General features: G+C 41.7%; 3 protein-coding genes across 6 annotated transcripts; 1 reads left to right on the top strand and 2 right to left on the bottom strand.

Moving 5' to 3' along the window:
* Nucleotides 1-344: 344 nt before the first annotated feature.
* CSRP3 (cysteine and glycine rich protein 3) lies at nt 345-5,448 on the top strand. The gene is made up of 6 exons (XM_015863374.1): nt 345-468; nt 2,156-2,287; nt 3,541-3,709; nt 3,905-4,040; nt 4,661-4,754; nt 4,887-5,448. Exons 2-6 carry the CDS (start codon nt 2,176-2,178, stop codon nt 4,964-4,966), a joined length of 591 nt encoding a protein of 196 aa, XP_015718860.1. The 5' UTR covers nt 345-468; nt 2,156-2,175; the 3' UTR covers nt 4,967-5,448.
* Nucleotides 5,449-6,051: 603 nt separating this feature from the next.
* On the bottom strand, nt 6,052-14,989 carry ZDHHC13 (zinc finger DHHC-type palmitoyltransferase 13). Of its 4 annotated transcripts, none has more exons than XM_015863362.2 (17): nt 14,968-14,989; nt 14,319-14,464; nt 13,892-14,014; nt 13,430-13,507; nt 12,645-12,789; nt 12,364-12,428; nt 11,755-11,917; nt 11,456-11,581; nt 11,006-11,139; nt 10,778-10,878; nt 9,759-9,883; nt 9,504-9,566; nt 9,038-9,131; nt 8,421-8,504; nt 7,815-7,972; nt 7,032-7,129; nt 6,052-6,320 (listed from the first exon to the last, which is right to left on the bottom strand). In XM_015863362.2, the coding sequence occupies exons 3-17, from the start codon at nt 14,005-14,007 to the stop codon at nt 6,188-6,190; spliced, it is 1,683 nt and encodes a 560-aa protein (XP_015718848.1). In that variant the 5' UTR covers nt 14,008-14,014; nt 14,319-14,464; nt 14,968-14,989; the 3' UTR covers nt 6,052-6,187. The 4 variants fall into 4 exon arrangements, with proteins under 4 accessions (XP_015718848.1, XP_015718846.1, XP_015718847.1 ...); XM_015863360.2 differs by lacking the exon at nt 14,968-14,989 and adding an exon at nt 14,738-14,841; XM_015863361.2 differs by lacking the exon at nt 14,968-14,989 and adding an exon at nt 14,738-14,816 and having other exon boundaries at nt 14,319-14,461.
* A 1,262-nt stretch (nt 14,990-16,251) lies between these two features.
* Nucleotides 16,252-21,194, bottom strand: DHCR7 (7-dehydrocholesterol reductase). Its single transcript, XM_015863367.2, has 8 exons — nt 21,067-21,194; nt 20,792-20,892; nt 20,406-20,628; nt 19,861-19,951; nt 18,969-19,182; nt 18,349-18,553; nt 17,775-17,906; nt 16,252-17,529 (listed from the first exon to the last, which is right to left on the bottom strand). The coding sequence occupies exons 2-8, from the start codon at nt 20,884-20,886 to the stop codon at nt 17,065-17,067; spliced, it is 1,425 nt and encodes a 474-aa protein (XP_015718853.1). The 5' UTR covers nt 20,887-20,892; nt 21,067-21,194; the 3' UTR covers nt 16,252-17,064.
* Between the last annotated feature and the right edge of the window lie 34 nt (nt 21,195-21,228).

The following is a 21,228-nucleotide window of genomic DNA, read 5'->3' as shown; positions in this document are numbered from 1 at the left end:
TATCCAGCAGGAGGGAGTCCTGCATATACACATATGTATATATATACACACATATATTTATCACTGTTTTGGTAAATTATCTTTGGCAACATGACTATGACTAAACCTTCATTTCAGGCTCCTTATGTTCCACATCCAAGCACCGATCCATCGAGCTTTCATCTTTATTTCTGATCCATTAGGCTGCGCTCAGGAATGCGCCGTAGGTGTCATCTGAGGGGCCGCATTGTTGTCCACCTACTCACAAGTGGACACAAGGGAACAAAATGCCAGGCTTTTGTCAGCAGCTATTTTCAGCTTGGTGATAGCAATGGCATTGCTCTGATCCCCAAAGCTCTCTCCTCTTTCCCCTCCCCTCCCTGCCTATAGGGCCAGCAGCGGCAGCCCCTGCCTTTAAAGAGCACAGGAACCCCTCCAGTTCAAATCCTTTGAGGCTTAAGAGAAGAGGGAGAAACACCAAGCCACACCGTAAGTACAGCACGTGGGGTTCTGCTGGCATTTGATAGAAGGGTTTGGGTCTTTTTCCCCAATAGAAATAGCACGAACGTGTACAGAATACTGTGCCTGAGCTCAGCTGTGATGGCTTAGACTCAGTGCAGGAACACAGAGAGAAGGATGTGGTGGAAGAAGAGGCAAAGCTGATAGCACAGCATTAGGTCTGAACAAAGGAACGGCTCCTTTGTGCTGCAGGACTTGGTTTCCAAAAGAATCAAATGATGCTGGGAGGAAAGGGGTGGGTTTTAGGTCGGTTTGTTGCTATTTGTTAAGTCATAACTAAATACTTAGTTCCAACATCAGCACATTCTGGGTTTTAGAGGTGCCAGCAGCCGTTTCATTTGGCATCACTGCTGTCTATTACAGAAGCAATTCTTATCTTTATACTTATAACTGATGCAGGACATCTCACTCTATGACTAAAGCAGGACTACAGGGCACATCCCAGGACCCTCATAGAAGGGGTTTCACTGTGACTTACTCCTATGGCTCCCCATCAGGTGATGCCAAAGCAGCATGGAAAATGTGCCTGCACACCCAGTCATGTTACCATAATTAGCTCAAGAGCCCTGGTTCTTCTAAGAGGTCTATAAACCACAGCCTGTAACAGCACAAGGCTCCCTATCAGAAATGGGAGAAAGGCTTCAATGGTGTTATTCCACAGCATTCCTGAGGAAGAAGGAAACAAATGCATAACCCATTCCTTCCATACAGCTCCATCGCATTTCTGCCACTGCAGATAAGCACAGCTCAAGGCAAGCTGGATTTTTCTCTCCCGCACATCATTAGCGCTTCACAGCTGTCAGAGCAGTGAGGGAACTGACTGATAGAGTCTGAAACAGCTTAACGGCAGGGTAAAACTGAAGCTGCTTTCAGTAGCTTCTATGTTACATTGCTGCTGTGTCAAACCCCACTCTTATACATGGCAACTAAAGAAAATTTCAGGCTTGAGCCAGAGTTCAAAGTCCTTCCCTTAGTTCAGAACACCCCGTAGTGGGTTTAATCAAATCCAAACAGGACTTTGAAAGACCTATAATAAGAAAGTGACTGGTTTTCCAAGAAGGACAGAGGCGGCCTGAGCCAGGAGCTCCAACATCCTGATAACGGGACGTGCAGATGACAAGATGACGGCACAGACCTTCCAGAAACAATGACTCAAACCAGAAGAGCAAAGCGCAGATTGTGGCTGCTCCAGCTGCGTGATAGCACAATATCAGGGCACTTACCCAGCACAGTCCAGTGACCCGAGCTCAGCTGCTGGCTCTCATGCTGCTCCCTCACACGACCTTGGGCAAGTCACTTCCATAGGCACTGGAATAGGAAACACAACACTCTCACCATCAGACTTTTAGATTTCTAACAGTGGACAAATAAAAGCCCCTTAGGAAGGGGTCACTACTTTATAACAGCAGTCACGAAGCTCAGTGACCAACGTGGTTCCATGACAGCATCCTCAGTAAGCACACTGTATCTGTGCAGCTTCACAGTGGAACTGGTTCAGATATGAACTGGATGGTGGGATGTCACACTGACAGAGAAAACTGCCATTGCTAAGGAAGCAGATCCTCCCTAGGGGCTACCTGGCAATAGCAGTTGAAAGGAAATAAAGTTAAGTACCACCTTTTTCTATTGGATTTACTCATCAAGTCTGATTCTCTAGGTTACCCTTCACATAGGAAGATGCCAAACTGGGGAGGTGGGGCCAAATGCGGTGCCTGCGAAAAGACAGTGTACCACGCTGAGGAAATCCAGTGCAATGGAAGGAGTTTCCACAAGACCTGCTTCCTCTGCAGTAAGTGCAAGTTTAAAACCACGTAATTCAGCTATTTCCATTACAGCCTGCAATGCTTCCTTTTGCATTGCCTTGCATCCAAGGAGAAACACAATGAAGATGCTCACGGTTGGCCTAACTCAACCTGTTTGCTCATGGGACGTTTAGGGTAGGTCTTAAGACAGCCCAAGCAACATAGAGGATGGTAGAAATATATCCCCTGCAGAAGTCTAAGGTCAAAAAGTAAAGGATGCAACAAAGCCTGGCTGGTAAGTACCAGGTATGTGAATTGGCTTTGCTTTCCCCTTGATTCACAAACACTGATCAGCAGCTTTGTACTGGATCCTTCAGCATCACATACCACGTTCACGGGCTTTGCAGTGAATCAATGATGGGATTTCATTCCTCCAACCTTAGTCCCCATACAGTTTGCCTACCTCGTTTCCCTGTCAGGTTACTTACAGCACAGCCATGATGGACATATAACAGGGACCTCATGCTATCAACCTGAAAGCCCCCAGTGCCAGCTATGTGCTGGCAGGTGGCAGATCCCAAAGCTATCTCAACAATAGCACTTGAAGGGCTTTTGCTCCATCTGTTGCAGTGAATTGATACTCTATCCCTACAATGACAGAAATAGAAACACTTTACTGCTCAAGTTTCCAGCATCCTCTAACTCCCACAGCAAACATAATGACCATCTCAAAGCTGAAGAGACCACAGTTTGTATGTTTAAAAGGAATCAAATAAGGGCCTTCTGTAATTAAAGAGCATCTCTCTTGATGGGGTGGGGGCTGCCACACTCCCAGCTCCCAGTGTATGCAGACACCAAACACACACAGCGTCACTATTGCTTTCTCCCCATTCATTAGTGTCTCAGTTTCCAGGCGCACGCAGCAAGGAGACTCACTTGCCTGGTAACAGAATCCACTCATTGAAGGCAGATCAGGTTTCAGATCTGCAAAGCACAGCAGAGAACTTAGAGATCAACCTGCCTTCCATACCCATCTGATGAGACTCAGCAGACATAAGAGTGGCCTTAGCAACGGCTCTTGGCTCCACGTGCCATCCATGCCTTTCAGATAAGGGACACATGCCTACCAAGACAAGCAGCTGCTCGCACTCAGAGACTTCAGGTCCATTCAACCAGAGTCTAGATTTAAAGCAGTGACATAGAGGGTACAACTTGCACTCTACTGCGTGCCACTGTCACGGCACATTCTGTCCCCAGGTCTACTGATATTTACCCTTTATGCCTCTCTTCCTTCTGGCAGTGGCTTGCAGGAAGGCTCTGGACAGCACCACAGTGGCAGCTCATGAATCTGAAATCTACTGTAAGACTTGCTACGGGAGGAAATACGGCCCCAAAGGTGTTGGATTTGGACAAGGGGCTGGATGTCTCAGCACTGACACTGGGGACCATCTGGGCCTGAACCTGCAACAGTGAGTCCAACCCTAATGGCAGCACCATGTGTCTGCCTGGTGCTACCTGTCACTCAGGGCTGTTTCAGGTACCCTGTAACAGAGGTATTTTCCAATCACAATGATTTCCTGACTCTGTAACAGTGTCTTTTCCATGCTGGACTTGTTGATCTTAGCAGTCTTTTCCAACCTTAACACAGCAAACTTGTGTTTTAGGGGATCACCAAAGCCTGCTCGCCCTTCTACACCAACTAACCCTTCCAAGTTTGCCAAGAAGGTGGTTGATGTGGATAAATGTCCCCGCTGTGGCAAATCAGTGTACGCTGCAGAGAAGATAATGGGAGGAGGAAAAGTAAGTAAAAAGGTTACTAAAAATACAAACAAACCCTTTTCCCCCTACACTGATTAGCTATAACTAATAACCCTTGAAGATTTTGCCTGGTTGATGAAGAAAACATAAGGTTGAATAAGCAAAACATCCAACGTACTGACTGTCAGATTTCAAGTCACATTGAAGCTATGCTTTTCCATAAGCCTACAACATTTTGCATCTTAAGGTCTGAGGGTCAACCCTTCCTTTTTGGCTCCTGCTGTCATCCTGCTATAACATCTCTTGGGACAGTTATAATCTAAACATTGATTTGTAGGGGCAAATGCAGATATATTAAAGAGATCCTATGACCAGAAAAAACAGCACTGTGATATGCTGGCCCTCTGCTCTAGAAGCTCTTACTCATTATCACACCATGATGTGGCCAAGGAGAGCGCTATCTACAGCTCTCTGCTTTTTACCAGAGTTCCAACAACAAGAAGCTCATTAAATAAGATCCTAAAACTAATCTAAAAAGTACTGAACTTGTAAGCCCAGGAAGACAAAATTAACCTCACCGCACAACAAGAAGCAACAGCTGTTCCTTGCATCCACTAGCTCTGCATCTTCTGTAATATAACAAACCATCTTCATCCCTTCAGCCTTGGCACAAAACATGCTTCCGCTGTGCTATCTGTGGAAAGAGTTTGGAATCTACAAACGTTACAGACAAAGATGGAGAGCTCTACTGTAAAGGTAAGAATTATTCCTTTTAGACCTAATATTGCTGTTGTGATTTGCCTTGCTGCATTGCTTGATAACAACAAATCACAAAAGCCACTTAGGGAAGCATTCACAATACTCTTTACCTTTTCCTTTCTTTTGCAGTTTGCTACGCAAAGAACTTTGGCCCCAAAGGAATTGGTTTTGGTGGCCTCACTCAAGTGGAAAAGAAAGAATGCGAGTGAAAAGAAGCGGATGCAACAGAGTCAATCTGCTGCTGATGTCAGCAGATAATAGTTGTCAAGTAAAACAAAAGCCATCACCTACAGCTTGTAACATAGGGCGTTCGTGAGATACTTTCCATCTTGCAGGACAACTCTTAGAACAGCTTAAAAAAGGTACAGTGATCAAGTCAGGTTCTTATACTAGTATTTACCACAGTTCAGACTTTAAAGAGTCTGTCCCATTCGGACAGAGATACCCTATGAATCACAAGGGTCAGAGTCTTTTGATCTAGGCCAGTTTCCTCATAGTGTTTTGAAGACTTCAACATTATTTCTAAGGCAGAGTAGATATTATTCACTTTGACACAGTTTAGAAGTATTTGAAATTCCCTCTCTAAAAGGGAGATCCTTCTGAAGATAAAGCAAGTCTTCTTAGAATATAGAGTTTAAGTTTTGTTATTGTACATTTTCAAGCTACAATAAAGTGCTCCTATTGCTTCACATTTCTGTTTACTTCAATTTGCTTGTGTTTTACATCCCACGGTGCCACAGACTACTGCATTTCAAGGAGGAAATTTCATCTCCCATTCCTTGACTGCAAGAATTCTGTCTCATTACACTGCTTCCATCTACATTGTTAGTTCTAGACAGCATTTTACTTTGATTTCCTGAATTCAATCTGCTTCTGATAGTTTTTATTATGAAGTACTTTGACTTCCAACACACTGCTCAGCCTGCCACACTGGAATGATGCTGTAGCATCTTGTGAGCATGACTGTTAGCTGTTGTAGATCTATGTAGGTATGCAGGTGAGAATAGTTGCCTTTTTCATACATGCTAATGCTTTCTATCATCACCTTATCAATTTTCATAACCTAACAGGGCATACACACGAGCTGAACTTAAGGCAAACAAGCTAGGCTTTGTGCTTACCTGTTCTTAAATACACTCCTGGTCGTATCTCTCATGAATCTGTTTCAATCTGTAAAATATTTCTAGAAGCATAAAAACTCTGTTTCATCACACATAAGACCCCCAAATACAGCGTTAATAGACTCTGTTCACAATGTAAGATAACCAGTTACAGGCCAATTTTTTATACTGAATTTAATTAAACTGAAGTTTATTATTTAGAACAATAAAAAAATAGAAACAAGCAGTTTTTGGAAGAATATAAAAATTAACAAAACATCCAGTTTTATTCAACTCTCAGCTCAGCAGCTTTAGGAATCAAGTAAGAATTCATACAGAATGAATGTTCATCTTCTTTATCACATTAACGTTGTATTGCTTGGTCCAGTCGACTCCATTGGGTTTGACCATACCAAAACATCTGCACTGAAAGAAGTCTGCAAGATTCTGGAAGCATCCAAGACTGAAAATGAGACAAATATTCATTAATAAACCTAACAAAAGATAACTGCAGGCATTAAAAATGTGTTCCCTAGGAAGCAGTACTTAAGGTATAAAGCTGTCAGCAAAGACAGCTCTAATAGAAGAAACACGAGAATGTTCTATTCAGCATTATTCCTTTGCTGACACTTTTTAACCAGTGTTATATTTTAGAGGGATATCAGATTAAGTTCAACTCAAACATTTGAAATTAATACTAAGTAAGAATTCATCTGCTGGCACATGAGGGAATAAGGATTTTTAAGTATAATAGGGAAACTTCAGTAGTCATTTCTTCACGGAGCTAAAATAACTCAGAAAGGGCTGGTTCATAATGAAGTTCTCTCTCTGGATCTAAGGAACAGACACAGAGGATGATGAATATACTCCAGGACATTGTTCTCTCTATTTCCCAAGTCTTTCCCACTAATTGGAGCAATAGACTGACTCTGGTGCTGATACAGCCATATAGAAAGAACCAAAGTAGCTCTCAGGATGACAATTTATTCTGTAGTGTCAAGGAAGTTCTCTGCAAGGGAAATGAGGTCCAGCTCTTCCTCTTAGCATAACTCAGAACAGACACGACCAGCATGCCCATAGACTGCCCCAGTTTTGCATTCATACAACAGTGAAACAGGCCAGTGCTGAAGGGACATTATACAGTTAAAACACCATACTCTACAACAGCACTTACTTGTATGGATTTCTCCTGAGTGAAACAGGATGCTTAGAAGATTTGCTGTCCATCAGAAGGTTCATTCTCTCATGCGAAGTCAGTCCCAAGAATGCAATCTTAGAGAAAGAAAAACACAAGTAAGGGCTGAAACATGAACATCACAGATTTCAATGCTGGCAATACCAAAAGAGAACTGTTAAAGGGGAGGGACTGGGAAGAAGTTGGCCATATCTAACCACTAAGTAACTCCTGCCACATTTAAGATCAACTTTTAAGTCCTTAAAATTCACTTAGGCTGAACAAGAATCTTATGCCACATTAAAAAGCTGTTTCTTAGATGGTTCAGAAAGCTCTTAATCTCATTTGCACAGCCAACACCCTCTTGGAGAGCAACAAACTGAAAGAAATTTAACAGCCCTTCCTTATTGGGATGAAATTCAGGTCATGATTTCATCGTGGCAATAGAATAACATACTGCTGAGCTCTGCCATGATATTTCAACTTGGAAGTAACTGCACTATTAAGTTTGCATGCCACTCTGGGGCAGTAACAACAGCTTTGTTAGTTAAATATGTTTCACAGTCAAAAAGATCAACACAATTGGAAGGTGATACAAGAGGTGTAATAACAGAGGGACCAGTGCAATAGAAAACAATCTTTTTCCCTTATAACACCTCACCTATCTCCAAAGATCAGGATAGGAAAGCAGGTGCAATGCATTTATGGCAACAAATCACTTAGTGAAATGTGTTGATGTGGTAATTCATAATGAGAGGAATATGAACTGAAGCAAAATAATACCTGGTAAAGCTGAATAGTTAGCCACAATAAGGCCCATACAGCATGGAAGCAGGCTAGGACGAAGACGTAGGACACCCAAGGAGAGCAAGAAGTTATCTGCACCAAGTACGTCCATGCTCCATCTGCATGGTAACTTGTTTCACAGTGGTGTGACCAATCTGACAAGATTGACAATCATTTCATTATGTTTTTAAACACAGACCATTCATGTACTAAGCAAAGAATATTTGTGCAGAATACTATATATCAGTGTGCTCAAGAAATACCACTTCCCACTTAAAAACACTCCCATGGATGCGTAACTGCTTGCTGCTCTCATTGCATACTCTTTATTTTATGTATACATCACCCACAGAAGGAACATTCAAACAACTGGTTCATTTTACTCTAAATTGAACACTGACTCCTTTCTACAATACAGAAAGGCTGACTCCTTTCTACAATACAGAACCACAGAATGACTTAGGCTGGAAGTGACCTTAAAGATCACTCAGTTCCGGCTCCTGCAATGGGGATGGAATTAGATTGAGATACTATGCTCACTAGGAATAAGAACTATAGACAGGTCCCTGACAGCTAAATTAAAATCAGTTCACTGATACATACACAGAACAGTCCGATAAAGCAGCCAGACACTGGTCACAGTTAAGAAAGACAGGAACAGTAGGTAGTAATGGTGGTTTCCAACACCTATATTTGAGGCAAGGAAAAAAACAACGATGACATAAAGGATTTTGCAGTATCTCTCCTTCACCTCACAGGAAAAAGAAGAATGTAAAGCATTTTCTACTATTATCTCTGCTGTCCTCAAGAGAGTCCGACAAGGCTGATCTCTCCCAACTTTCTCCTGTAAGCCATTTCAGTTTATATAACAGAATTAGTCCTGATAAAGTCATCCAACATTATTCTCTTCTTTAGAGCACATCAGCTGTTAGCTGGATGAGGACTCATTATGCTAACACAGCTCTGCACAGCTGTCTTATACAACTGAAAAATCTATACTATTCAATTTAAATTGCTTCACCTTGATGCCTCTTAAAATTGCTAGTCCTTAAGAAAATAGATTTATATCAGATACAACTCTTTCTGGCAACTCTCAATAACCCCTTTAGTCTCCCCGGTGTGTTCTTGCACCAGGTTTGCTCTTTAAGTAGACAAACGTTATTTCTGCAGCATCTTTTAAGGCATGGAGTTTTCTAATTCGATAAAGCAAACTCTCTTACCTATGCACTGTGCAATCCACAGAGAATGCTGATCGTATCTGGCTACACACAAATCACAAAGAAGGCAATGCACAGATCTCAAAGGCTTCCTTACCTGTGTGAGCAGAAAGGAAAGGAATATAGTCAGAGCAAAAGCATCTGCTTTGATCAAAGCTGATGGGCACTACTATATATTATAACTATTACTATATAGTAGGCCTCAAGCATAGAACACATAAGAATTTTCTAGATTTTACAGAAAATAGATTTTAAATTAAGAATGCAACCCAATGATCTAAAGGTTCTTCATCACCGTAAGTAAGAAAATGAAGCCTAACACAGAACAAGCAGTGTATGTACCTTTCCAACCTACCCTCCATCATCTTATGTAGCACTCACATGACAAGGAGGAGAAAAACAGTCATTACACTGAACTACTATTGAGGGAAAAATCAAAACAGGAAAGAAATATCAAAGCTTTACTTACAAGACAGGACGTGCAGAATGTTCTGAAGTCCAAGCACCCTGCTTCTGCAAGAGCTACGATGTTCTGAAAGATAAAACAGTTTCTGCATGCATTTGGATCACATTTTATGGCCACCTACCAAGATCTGTATGTGAGGCCATTTGCAGACATTAAGCACTTATATCTTTCACTGTTTTCAAGTTTAACAAAGATACATTTGGTGATAAATGAATCAATCAGAAGTGCAGCCATGGTGCAGCATATGTCACAGCTTACCTCCTTTTTGTCTTTTTCTGAAGACTTGATATATCCAGGATCAGTCCTCCAGGTTTTGTAGAAAAAATAAAGCAGACCCACAATGCTGAACATGACAGGGATCTCAAAAATGGTATTGGTTACATGTAACATTTACATTAAGGAATATATTCTCTCACCACTTACTACCACTGTTTGCCAAATCAATGTGGCATTTCAGACCAGGTGTTCGATAGTAAGAGCAGAAAGTCACCTCACTAAGCCACAACCCTTAGCAATACTGCTATGCAGAACATCTACCTTAAAACCTTACAGTTAGAATTCCTGCCTTCTTTTAATTTAGATGACACCAAGAAAACCTTAGAACTTCACAGAGCAACAGTTAATGACAGGATTTTCATTGTAACATGCACACACGTGTATCTCTCATAGGAATATATGTGATCAGTTCATCAAAATTAATCGTGATAATTCCATTAAGGTCTTAATTGGAAACAGTACCAAAAAAAACCTACATGAAGGATGAAGTAATTAAAAATGAATTAAAATAGAGTAGCAATATATTATAGCTGGTTTAGTACTAAATTATTTACATTGTAAGTACCTCCCTAATGGCCTTCCCTCTCACAAAGCTTAATCAATAAATAGATGCCTTCTGTGTAAGAAGGCTCTGAAAAGTGAGAGTAGACAATTAAATAGGTGCACTCATCAGTTCAAAGGCCTATTCAAAGAAAGGCAGAACTGAATGTACTATGTACTGACCTCTGAACATGCAGATTCCAGTGCAGACTGGAGAATGGAAGATCTGCTTCCATGGGATTTAAATAGATTTGTTTGCCTGATGTTGTTATTTACTTGTTTTTAAAGCAGAAGCATAAATGCCACCAACTGCTGAATCATTGTTATTTATACATAAGAGATGCTTTTAAAACTGCACTGTGTGATGCATGTGTTATTCAGCTTTAATACCAGAATACATCACTGGATGATCCCAAACAGGGAACATTGTAGTCACTGCATTCCTCCAGTATAAAGGATATCAGGCATGAACCAGAAAAACCACGTCATGGACATCCAAAAGATGGAACTCAGCATCAGTGCTGTGGGAAGATACCTCAGATTCTTGAATCCCACAAAATGCCTGAAAGAAGGTGAAAATAAAAGAGCGTTTTTCTTTCATCCCAAATCGATCATCACAAAGTACAGACTTAAAACTTCATATTGCATCTATTAACAATAAACACATAGAAAGGGAGAAATCTACAAACCTCACGAACAGAACCATCCCAACCAGCAGAAAGAAAAGCAGACATCCTTTCAGAAGCCAAGACTCAGAATTTAAGCTCATTACGTATCCTATGGCCCACATCAAAGTCAAGCAAGATGCCAGCAGCATGAATAGCTGTTAAAAGACAACAAAATAGTCAAGCAGGATTTATTTCAATAACATTCACATCACATAATAATGAATGCTGAGAGACTCAAGATAGGTAGCAAAGGTAGCAAACATCTCATAACTGGGGATAAGGAGAGAGGGAAACAACAGTGGGAAGAGGGGGAGAAAACACACCCAAAGAACAGGAAGGTGCTTCTAAACAGTTTCATTTTTGAGTGCCCGGTTTTGGAAGCCTGAGAAGATCCTGTTGTCAGTATGGAGTTAAGTTACATTTTATTCTGAACACAGAATGCTGAAGCTTTCCTTCCATTAGTGATATTACCTCGTATTTCTCCATTATTCTCAGTAACCTGTTATTTCTTCTGCTTCGGATTCTTTCTTCCTCCATTAGCATATAAACCATGAAGCGATTCTGAGTTTGAATTGCAAGGTCAAGCGCTGTCTCTCCCTTTAACAACAAAGTTTATGTGGTCATACGCTTAACACATGAATGTCATCCTTTGTAACAGCAACAAGAAATGAAATGAGTTTAAAACAAGAACTTACTGGCTTCTTCCAGAACTTACTGGCTTCTTAACACCACAAAGATGAAAGAAACACAAATAAGGAAAGAAACTATACCTTGGCATTTTTTATGTCCATGTTAGCACCACCTTCTAGCAGCAGCTCCACTGCACTAACATTTCCTGACGTTATTGCCCAGTGCAGCGCAGTGTTCCTCTCAATGTTGTCGACAGCATTGAGGGAGGGGTTAAACTTTAGCAGAAACCTTGTGGGTTCTGGTCTAAATGAAAACAGAGTTAATAAGCAGAACATAAGCTACACTAGAGAGGAAACTTTTGTACACCTTATTAACAGAAAACACTGCTAACATCTGATGTAATGTAACAGCAAATATAACTGTTTAATCTCTCAACAAGCTAATCAGCAACAGACCCAAGTTTAGAAAACAGAACTCATCCTTTGTTTCAAGGAAAGCACAATGATGCATCCACCTGGTCCAGCTGCAAACCTAAACTACTTTAAGACATCTCCCTTTTGACGGGACAGGTCTTTCTTTACTATGCCAAGTCAGCTGCTTCATCATTTCCAATGTCTTGGATGCGTAGTATTTTACAACAACTAGAAGAGAAAAACCTGTCACTCCAATAAGTTCCTAGAAGAAAAGATGCAGCACTGCACCCAGGAATGAGTGGACAACAGATTCTTTTATAGTTATTCCCCACTTACCCCATCACTCTTTGTGCTGATAACATTAAAGGCGTAAATCCATTGAAGTCTGCTGTGTCTACGTTCTAGGGATAAGAAAAAAATAAGAAGGGATAAGTAAAGTGGTTTATTACAAAAAAAAAGATCATATATCAGTACATAAACATAGCACATATAACACAGGGAAATACTAAACACATGCATGTACTTTAGGAGATAAAATTCTAAGTCCACAAGGTATTTTCAGAGTACAATCAGCTACTTCTAAGCAGAAAATAACACTTGGGATATCAGCAACATACCTGGCCCTTCGATATGAGGTAAGCTACAATGGGCACGTGTTGAAACAGCACTGCCAAATGAATGCTGCTGAATCCTTCCCCGTCAATAAGACTGGGATCTGCTCCACACTTCAACAACAAGATGACCATGGGTAGGTGTCCTTGTCTGTAATGATATATAAAACTACAGCAATAACAAAAAGCTTGAAATCTTAATGAAAGTGTCACCTTCATTCACGCAGAACTTCCTATGCTCCATTTTCTGTCTATTTCCCCTTGTCCTGTCTCCACACACTGCTGTAAAGAGTCTGGCCTCGGCACTTTGCCCCCCACACCTCAGATATTGATAGACCCGGATCAGGTCCCCTCTCAGTCTATTCTCAAGGCTAAACAGACCCAGTTCACTCAGCCTTTCTTCACAGGGGAGATGCTCCAGGCCCTTCACCATCTTCGTGGCCCTCCACTGGACTCTTTCCAATAGATCCCTGTCTTTTCACACTGGGGAGCCCAGAACTGGACACAGGACTCCAGATGAGCCCTTACCAGGGCAGAGTAGAGGGGCAGGATCACCTCCCTCAACCTGCTGGCCATGCTCTTAGGACCTAAGAGGACAATTCTGACTAGCACAGCTCTAGGACAAAATGCACGCCTGCCTGAAGTACAGATACATGCATAACACAACCTGGTAGCCTGCAAAGTTGCCAAGAGTCAGAGAACAGATTCCAGTATAATTATGGATATGCTATCAAGTTCTGTGTAATTTAGCAAAGGAAACACATATCAATTTAACATCACCACAGTCATACCTAATGGCCCAGTGAAGGGGAGTTGAATTCAAGTCTCCACCTAGCTGATCCACCACTGCACCTTTGGAGATATAGTATCTGCACAATAGCAACAGAACAAGATTAGAATAACACATAATAAAACATGAAAATACCAATGATAACATAGGAGTAGTAGCAAGTAGCTTGTAATAAATAAGTTACCTCTAGAAAAGCAAATAGATGACAATACTTCTGTAGAAAAGGATGCTGCTTTGAGAAAACAAGTAAAAACAGTAAGTAGCCCCTTAAAAGTCAACTTTAATCTCTATCAAACTAAACAAATCCAGGAAATCCTAATGACTTCACTTAGAACCTAATTTAGTGCAGAAAGGAAGCGTAGTAACTACACATCATTGACAGCACACACACTCTGGCTTGAAGCACTCAAGATCAAGAGCAACAGAATGCTCAAGGCACTTTCACGTGGACTACAGAGCTTACTTCACCAGCTCCTGTCTGTTGTTGATTGCAGCCCAGTGGAGAAGTGTCACATTCTCTTTGTCTGGTTGTCGAACATCGTATCCTGCTTCCACCAGCTCTTTGCACCGCTCCACCATTCCATACCTTAAACAAGGAAAAAAAAACAAACTGACTTAACTCTTCAATATCTTCCCATTCAAACTGCACCACACATGAAAGATTTCATCTCTGTAAGCCTTGCTCAAGAGTTCCACCTCACATTCAATGGAAGCCTTGCAAAAAGGAGTTGGTCTGAGCCTCGATACAGAACAGACTTGGTTGAAACATTATTGCTTATGACAAAAATGCTTAAAATAATACACTTCGAGAGCCCTAACGTTTTTCAACACCCAGAATGGAAAACGAAACACTTATGTTAGAACTTTGCCCACATAAAGCACACACTTACTGCGTAGCCTTCACAATATCACACGTGCTGGGGTCTTCAGCATCTGGGTGCAGTCCTGGCAGCACTGGCACATCTTTCTCTCTGCAGACGCTATGGCAGCCGTGCACATGAGGTCGGTGAGGCCCATGGCAATGCTTTTTACACTGCTGGTTAACAAAAGGTCCATCATCAAACATTGGATGAAGTACGGTGATACTTCTCTCTTTGCAAGGCACCATTCTCGCCATACACACATAGATGTGGCACTGAGGGTCACCTAACACTGTAGGGGTGGGCTGGGGATCTCACGTCCTCACCAACCCCGAGTGAGCCCATACTTCGGGAAGACCCCCCGGCGGCACCAGCCACCCTCCCCCCGGCTCTCACCGCCCCTACGGCTGCTATCCAGCCCATAGAGCCCACCCTGAGCCCCTCACTACCGGGCCGCCCCCGGCCATGCCGCCAGCCCAGCGCCGCTGCTTCCTGCTTCCTGGTTACCGGCACGCGGGGCGGGGCCAGGAGTTAGGGAGACAACCGGCAAAGTGCGGCTGATGAAGCCTTCCTTATGCTGAAAGGTCGAGATCAGACCCCAGCAGTGCCACCTTATAGCAATACAGGTTGTTAAACATGGAAAGCCCTCCCGTTGGCCACCTACAGATGGGCTACTTACAGTCAGTAGTGGCTATCTGCTGGAAGGTAGTGATTCCCCCTCAGCCTGCTGCACCCTGCTCAATGGCTTTTGGTATTTTTCTCCCTGCAATAGTCCAAAGTAAATGTATTAAACCACCACGCTTTGAACTTCTTTACTGCTCCAAATAATTATCCGGAGTTATAGCACAGTATTAATAAATACGAAATATCAGAGCCAAAGTTAACCTAACGCACTCAAAAATCCTTCAGGGCCGAACACATATTGGCATTCTGAAGGCAAAAGATCCAAATGTGCCCATACAAGATGTAGCACGTATATGACTCTATCTGCATTCAATTGTCTTTTAAATGACTCAGTTTTAAAGGCTGACATCGGTTTCAGGTGGCTTAGAGCACTGCTGACATGCCACGTTAACAGGAAGCTTACAGAACTGATAGTTTTTGGTAATGCTTCCCCCAAATTCATTTATTCATAAGAAATATAAGCCTTAGCATGATTACCGCTTTCTTTTCCAGCCAGATCCAAATCCCCATACACACACAGTTCACTCTGATGCAGTCTATGTGTCACGCAGACAGAAATGAAGCTCTGTATGGAAAGGAGGAAAGCCTGAAGAGCCAGGATCTGTCATGCTCACATCAACCACGATGAGAATTTAACCCAGCAATGGCACCTTGACAAACACCTCACAACTAATTGCTCCCTGCCACAAGCTTCACAATTTCCCATTGAAGAATCCTCACTTGCAGCAGCGAGGTTATCTGCAGGGTAAAGTCTCAACAGCTGCAGTTAATTCTGCATCAGGTAATTCCCCAATTAAATTTTTAGGGTAAAAAGTAAATTCCAAGTAAATTCCCCAATTTTATTCTTTAAATGCTGACGTTATTACTGGCCTTAACTGGGCAGTTTCTTCCATCAGTCATCCAGGATTTATCAGTGAAAAGACAGGAACATGTCATGCTGTGCAAGGCTACGGTGACTTAGAGCTCAGATTTTCTGGCAATATTTAAAGAGCTTTTGTACAAACAGCTGTCAGTACAATTTCCAAGGCTACTCGAGAAAAGGATCTAAGTATGTGGTCTCAAGCAGGCTGAGAAATCTAAGTCAACCTTAGCAGTGAGGTGCCAGCAAGCGATGGGCTCCACCAGCCCTTAAGTCCCATGCTGTCTCCCTTTCCTCTGCTTCCTCTTTCTGCATGCTTCAATTTGCTCCTTGGACTGTGTTCTTCGAGGAGCTCCTTTAGAATCCTGTAACCTTGAAGGATAACTATTAACAAGAAAAAGAGCTGAAAGGAAAATCAGCTGTATATTATATTTTTTGTCGTCAAACTAAGGTTTTATTTCTCAAACCATTACAAACATCAAATGTTACTTTAGATAAAAAATGACAGTGAACAAAGTTTTTTATCCACAGTAAGAAATCAACCTATACTCAGTAGCTTCAAAAAGCAAGTCTGGTTTCAGTATCACAATAAAAACCACTTGATCACGGACCACATATCTCCAGTGCTAATGGAATTATTGAGCCATCCCATCTTATACAAGCCTGCATAAAGAACTCAAGTTAGATTACACCCAACTCCTGAAACACTAGTTTAGATATTTCCCAGGTTAACCTCTTCAAAAGCAAAACGAAAGCCTCCTTCAGATCATTACCCAACGTAGGTTATGACTGTCACAAGCAATCACAATGTTCCTTTTCTGAAGCAATCACAACATTGTTTTCCTCCTACTCTAATTCACTGGTTACTGGCTTCAAGTACTCGGCTGTTGTGAAGAGTGAGGCCTCCTCCCAGCACTGGAGAGATTTCAGGCGTCTAAAAGCATGCAACTGTTCTTCAATTCCAAGGTAGTTCAGAGAGAGGAAAGAAGAGCTCCTGGTAAAACAGATCTTTATGGAGATGTCTATTAAAAAGGTCAATTCCGTTCCTTGTTTCATTTACTTTAAACAGTCTACCTGCTTATTAGAAGCACATTCCATTAAGGATAGTTTTTCAGGCGCCTTTTGTTCCCCAGGGAGTTGTGTATTTTCCAACATATTTCTGTTAGTTTAACTGTGCGAATAAGCTCTTTTCACTTAAAAGAAAGTTTATTTCCCTCAGATTCTGTGTCAGCCTTAGAACAGCCCTGGTATGAGCCGGTAGGGTACTGCAGCAGTGTAGCGTTTCCAATCCTTCCCATATTTGCTGTAACAACGGTGTTCATCCCTAATGCAACGGTGAGTTAGCAGAATAGTCATATAAATAATGTAGAAGTAAGGCAAGATGTGTTCAAACCCACAGGTCAGACAATAGGCCAAGGAGCCCATCAGATCTCCAGTGTAGTTAAAATGGCGTGCCCACCCCCAGAACCCCGAGGTCAGCAGCTTGCTGTAGTACTTGGTCCCATCCGCAGACATGTAAGAGCACTCAATGTAGTCGGGCTTCTTCCCCCATATCTTGCAGTTGCCATTGGTACGGCGGAAGAGATCTTTCTGGTGGTTCGTCATTCTGAAGATGTAATAGCCAACCAAGCCCAGCACCAAGATCGCGATGGCATTAGCTGTGGAGAGCTCAACAGGGTGGTAAACCAAATATAAACCCTGGGAGACAGAACAGAGACATTCAGTGGTTTACTTTAAAAAAATCACACCTGCAGTGCCAGACAAATTCTTTGACCCACAACAGCCCAGAATAAGAGCATTAGAATAAGCATGAAAATTCATCCTATCAGTAATAACATGGAAGCTGTAAGGAAGTTAAATAACAAACAGCCATCTGCTAGAGAGAATGTTTCTGGAAAGCTGCTTTTCTTTTAGCCCAAACGCCAGTTGTCCCCTATCTTTACCTGCAGAGTGTAGAGGTAAGGCAACCAAACGCAGTCTCCCCAGCCCAAGTACCATCCAAAATGATCGTGGCAGATATCAATGGTTTTCAAATACCAGGCTTCATTCCAGAAAAAGTCCAGAACATAAATACCCTGAAAAAGAATGACTGTACATTAATAATGTAACACTGTCACCTGACATCCTGTTTAACAGTATCAACCTGATCTTTCTGTACTGTCTTGTCTCAAAACAAACCTGTTTTTAACACCTCAACGATAGGGTACCAAGAGGAACATAGCATATACAGGAAGAACTACGCTACATTTATAGAGCTAAAACAACAACAAGCAAGCAAAGCAGCATTAATCAAAATAAGTAACATTGCTATTCTCCCTGTACTAACAGATACACTGGATCATTCCCATTAGCCTTCTGAATGAAGATGTGCAAAGAAGCAAGGCCCAGCACATCATCACTGCATGGTATTGGTCAGGCCAGGAAGAACAGTGTAGGTTCAAATTCAGTGCAGGAATTTTTCCTACTTTAATAGTAGTTTATTTTCAAATTGATCTTCTTCTCCTCCTCCCAGTTTACCTGAAGGACATTGACAAGGATCATTGAGTTGGTTACGTGACCATACAGCTCCTGCTGTTTAGCAGCATAAGAAAGGTTAATCAGGGTCCAGGCTACGATACCAGGGCGTCCATTGAAGAACAGCTTGAAATCAAACCATTTTCCTATTCGCGGGTTAAATTCAATCCCCATCATGTAGTCGTAAAAGAAGTTGCCTGTGAATTTGCTAGAAAATACAAAAGATTAGAAATTTATGTAGTTATAATATATACAAGTGCTTAGTATTCCAATTATACATAGTAAATTATTTCCCAAGGTGTAACAGGGATAGAAAGCCTAAAACCATGTCATGTTGTATGAGGTCACTCAAATAGATCCAGCCAAAGCATTTCATTAGTAAAAGGTCAATTTTAGATTCATGGGCATCCCAGTTTAAACTTGTTATCACTTTTCAGCACTCCAACAATAACCTTACTTGTTAGGCATGTGCAAGACATATATTCATGACACTGAGGCTGCAACAACTACTTGACGTGCACCATCCTCTGTGTTTCATGCTGCATGTAAGGAATCACAGCTCTACAATGGCCCAGCCACATGTCTGATTTCCTAGTACTCTCATATCATTGGAAAACACGTACCAATCTTTGGCATTAGTAGGGAAAAAGTAGCCTTTAATCATCGCAAATGTGGAAACCACATATCCCAGGATATTGGCACACCACAGCAGAGGAATACAATTGTCAAAAATGATGGTAGGTGAGAAGAAGTGAAAATAATAGGCATTTGCAAACCAAAGTACATGGGTAATGATCCAAGCCTGGAGACCATTGATTTCATACTTATTTACAACACCTAAAATGTGAAGAAGAAAAAAATCAGTAGTGCTGATAGTTCATTAGTACAGTTATTAGCATGGACATTCATACAGTACCCAGAAGCTCAACATCCCAGTGCTTGTAGAAGAGCCAACTCTCCTTACCAGCCCTGAACATCAACTTCCCAACCTTACGGTGCTTTTCTGAGTCTCAATATACTCTGCTATAACCTCTTAGGCTAAGCTTTTTCTTCAGTCTCTTCACAAAATGGTGGATTTGCAACCTCACGTGAAATTTACTAAGGTTTCACATCACCCTTTGCTCACATCACACATTTTGCTCAGATTTTGCAAGTAACCTTGGCTAAAATGGGTGTGACTGCATTGTCAGATACTAGCAATTAGCCTGCTGTTGGTCTGTAATTTTACTGCTTACAACCTGCATTTTTCCACTGCTGTTATGCTGCTTGCTGAACTTTCTTTAGACATGAATCATCTAATTGCACAACCAATAGTTTTACTAGCATTAAGAGATAGAAATTCTACAAGTTACTCTAAAAGATGAATGATTTGTCGGATTACTATAAACATATGGAAAGTAAAAACATTTACAAGCCTCTTCCAGACACCAAGAGACTATTAAAGATGAAGCACAGAATAGCTATCATTCAAAAAGAATATGAGTAGGTTGCAGAATATTCCAAGGCAAAGCTTACCAGCAGGAGTGACAGCACCTTCTTGTACACCTCCTACATAACCAGGAATAAACTTGTGGCAGAAGTCAGGAACAAACACATATAAAATCACCTAGAAGTGACAGACACATTAATAGTTCAAAAGGGACAGGATAAAAACCACAGATGCTGCTTCATACACATAACAGAAGATAACACTCTGTAGTTTCAACTACTCAATCAACAAATATTGTAAGATTAGATATTGTGATTTAATACTAGAAACATGTCCCACCAACTAAACAATTGTAAAGACTTCATATATGGACTTGTATACTTCATATATGGCTATAGCTCTTATTTGGTGGGGAAGGAGGACTGTTGCTAACTAGATTTGGGTCCTCATCCTTTAATTTAACCTGTTATAAGTAAGGCACTTCCCAATTTTTAACAATGGCAGCAGTTTGCTAAGTCTGAGGATGTTTTGCAAAGAAGTTGTAATTCATGAGTGAGTACAGTCTGCCTATAGAAAATTGCATTCCTTCCACAACTAGTTTGATATATTTACTCATAACTCAGCAACACACCTGGAAAGCAATCCAAGCACCATAGATACCAACAGCCATGTAGGTCAGCGAAGGGGTCTTGCTCCAGATGTCAGACAGATGCTTATTCCCCATGAGCAAGCTGATGAGTGGGTCAGTCAGAGAGCACTGATACTGGTGGCAGGACATGATGAAGTAATATACAATCAGAGGTGCAAATGCAAGTAGAAAAAGAATGCTCGCCAAGGAAAACCAGTCCACCTCCCTGTAATCAAGAACAGAACCATGGCTGTTTCCAGCTGCATCATTAGCACCACAGCCACTAACACTTACTAACCACTTACTAACAGCATGAAGCTCAAAAGCAACGTGACACCTATAAAAGAAAGAACCAACATGAAATACAATGCTGATTGAGTTTTTCTCACCAAGCTCTCCCCCATTGTGCCTGAGGAACCTGAGCACCATTCCGGGCGCTTTTGTGATTTCTTTCTTCGTGTTTCTTCTCCCGATGGGCCGCCATGGTGTTCTGTGTGAAAGAAAACATTTGGTGTTATTCCAGCTGGTTCTTCAATGGATCTTTTAGCTGCACAGCTTGCTTAAAACTCCTATGCAGCCCTCAATACAAGGAGCTTGGAAACAAAGACGAGAATAAAAGCATCTTCCCTAAATCTTTACACCTTGGCCTGGCTCTAACACTCACCTTATGCTACCCGGCTCTCAATGCTGTGTGCCGACCCACTGATTTCAGTTCATATATCGATTATCCATCCGCCCCCCGCGCTACCGGCACAGAAACCCCACAGCCAACTCCGCGCATCACCCCTCCCACCCCGCGGTGCCTGATTGGCGGAGCGCCCTCAAC

The sequence above is a fragment of the Coturnix japonica genome, chromosome 5 (genome assembly GCF_001577835.2).
Source record: "Coturnix japonica isolate 7356 chromosome 5, Coturnix japonica 2.1, whole genome shotgun sequence".
In the NCBI taxonomy this organism is placed as follows: domain Eukaryota; kingdom Metazoa; phylum Chordata; class Aves; order Galliformes; family Phasianidae; genus Coturnix; species Coturnix japonica.
Note: the sequence above shows the minus strand (reverse complement) of the source record. Positions and strands in the feature narration are given on the sequence as shown.

Excerpts from the sequence above, each read along its gene's own strand:
- DHCR7 (XM_015863367.2), bottom strand. The coding sequence starts at position 20,886 with ATGGCGGCCCATCGGGAGAAGAAACACGAAGAAAGAAATCACAAAAGC. Across the intron at positions 20,629-20,791 it reads GCACAATGGGGGAGAGCTTG|GGAGGTGGACTGGTTTTCCT; the intron begins GTGAGAAAAACT and ends TCTTGATTACAG. Across the intron at positions 19,952-20,405 it reads GTGCTTGGATTGCTTTCCAG|GTGATTTTATATGTGTTTGT; the intron begins GTGTGTTGCTGA and ends TGTCACTTCTAG.
- ZDHHC13 (XM_015863360.2), bottom strand. Across the intron at positions 10,879-11,005 it reads GGGATGGTTCTGTTCGTGAG|GCATTTTGTGGGATTCAAGA; the intron begins GTTTGTAGATTT and ends ACCTTCTTTCAG. Across the intron at positions 9,884-10,777 it reads GTTTTTCTGGTTCATGCCTG|ATGTAACCAATACCATTTTT; the intron begins ATATCCTTTATA and ends TGTAAATGTTAC.
- CSRP3 (XM_015863374.1), top strand. The coding sequence starts at position 2,176 with ATGCCAAACTGGGGAGGTGGGGCCAAATGCGGTGCCTGCGAAAAGACA. Across the intron at positions 3,710-3,904 it reads CTGGGCCTGAACCTGCAACA|GGGATCACCAAAGCCTGCTC; the intron begins GTGAGTCCAACC and ends CTTGTGTTTTAG. Across the intron at positions 4,041-4,660 it reads AGATAATGGGAGGAGGAAAA|CCTTGGCACAAAACATGCTT; the intron begins GTAAGTAAAAAG and ends TCATCCCTTCAG.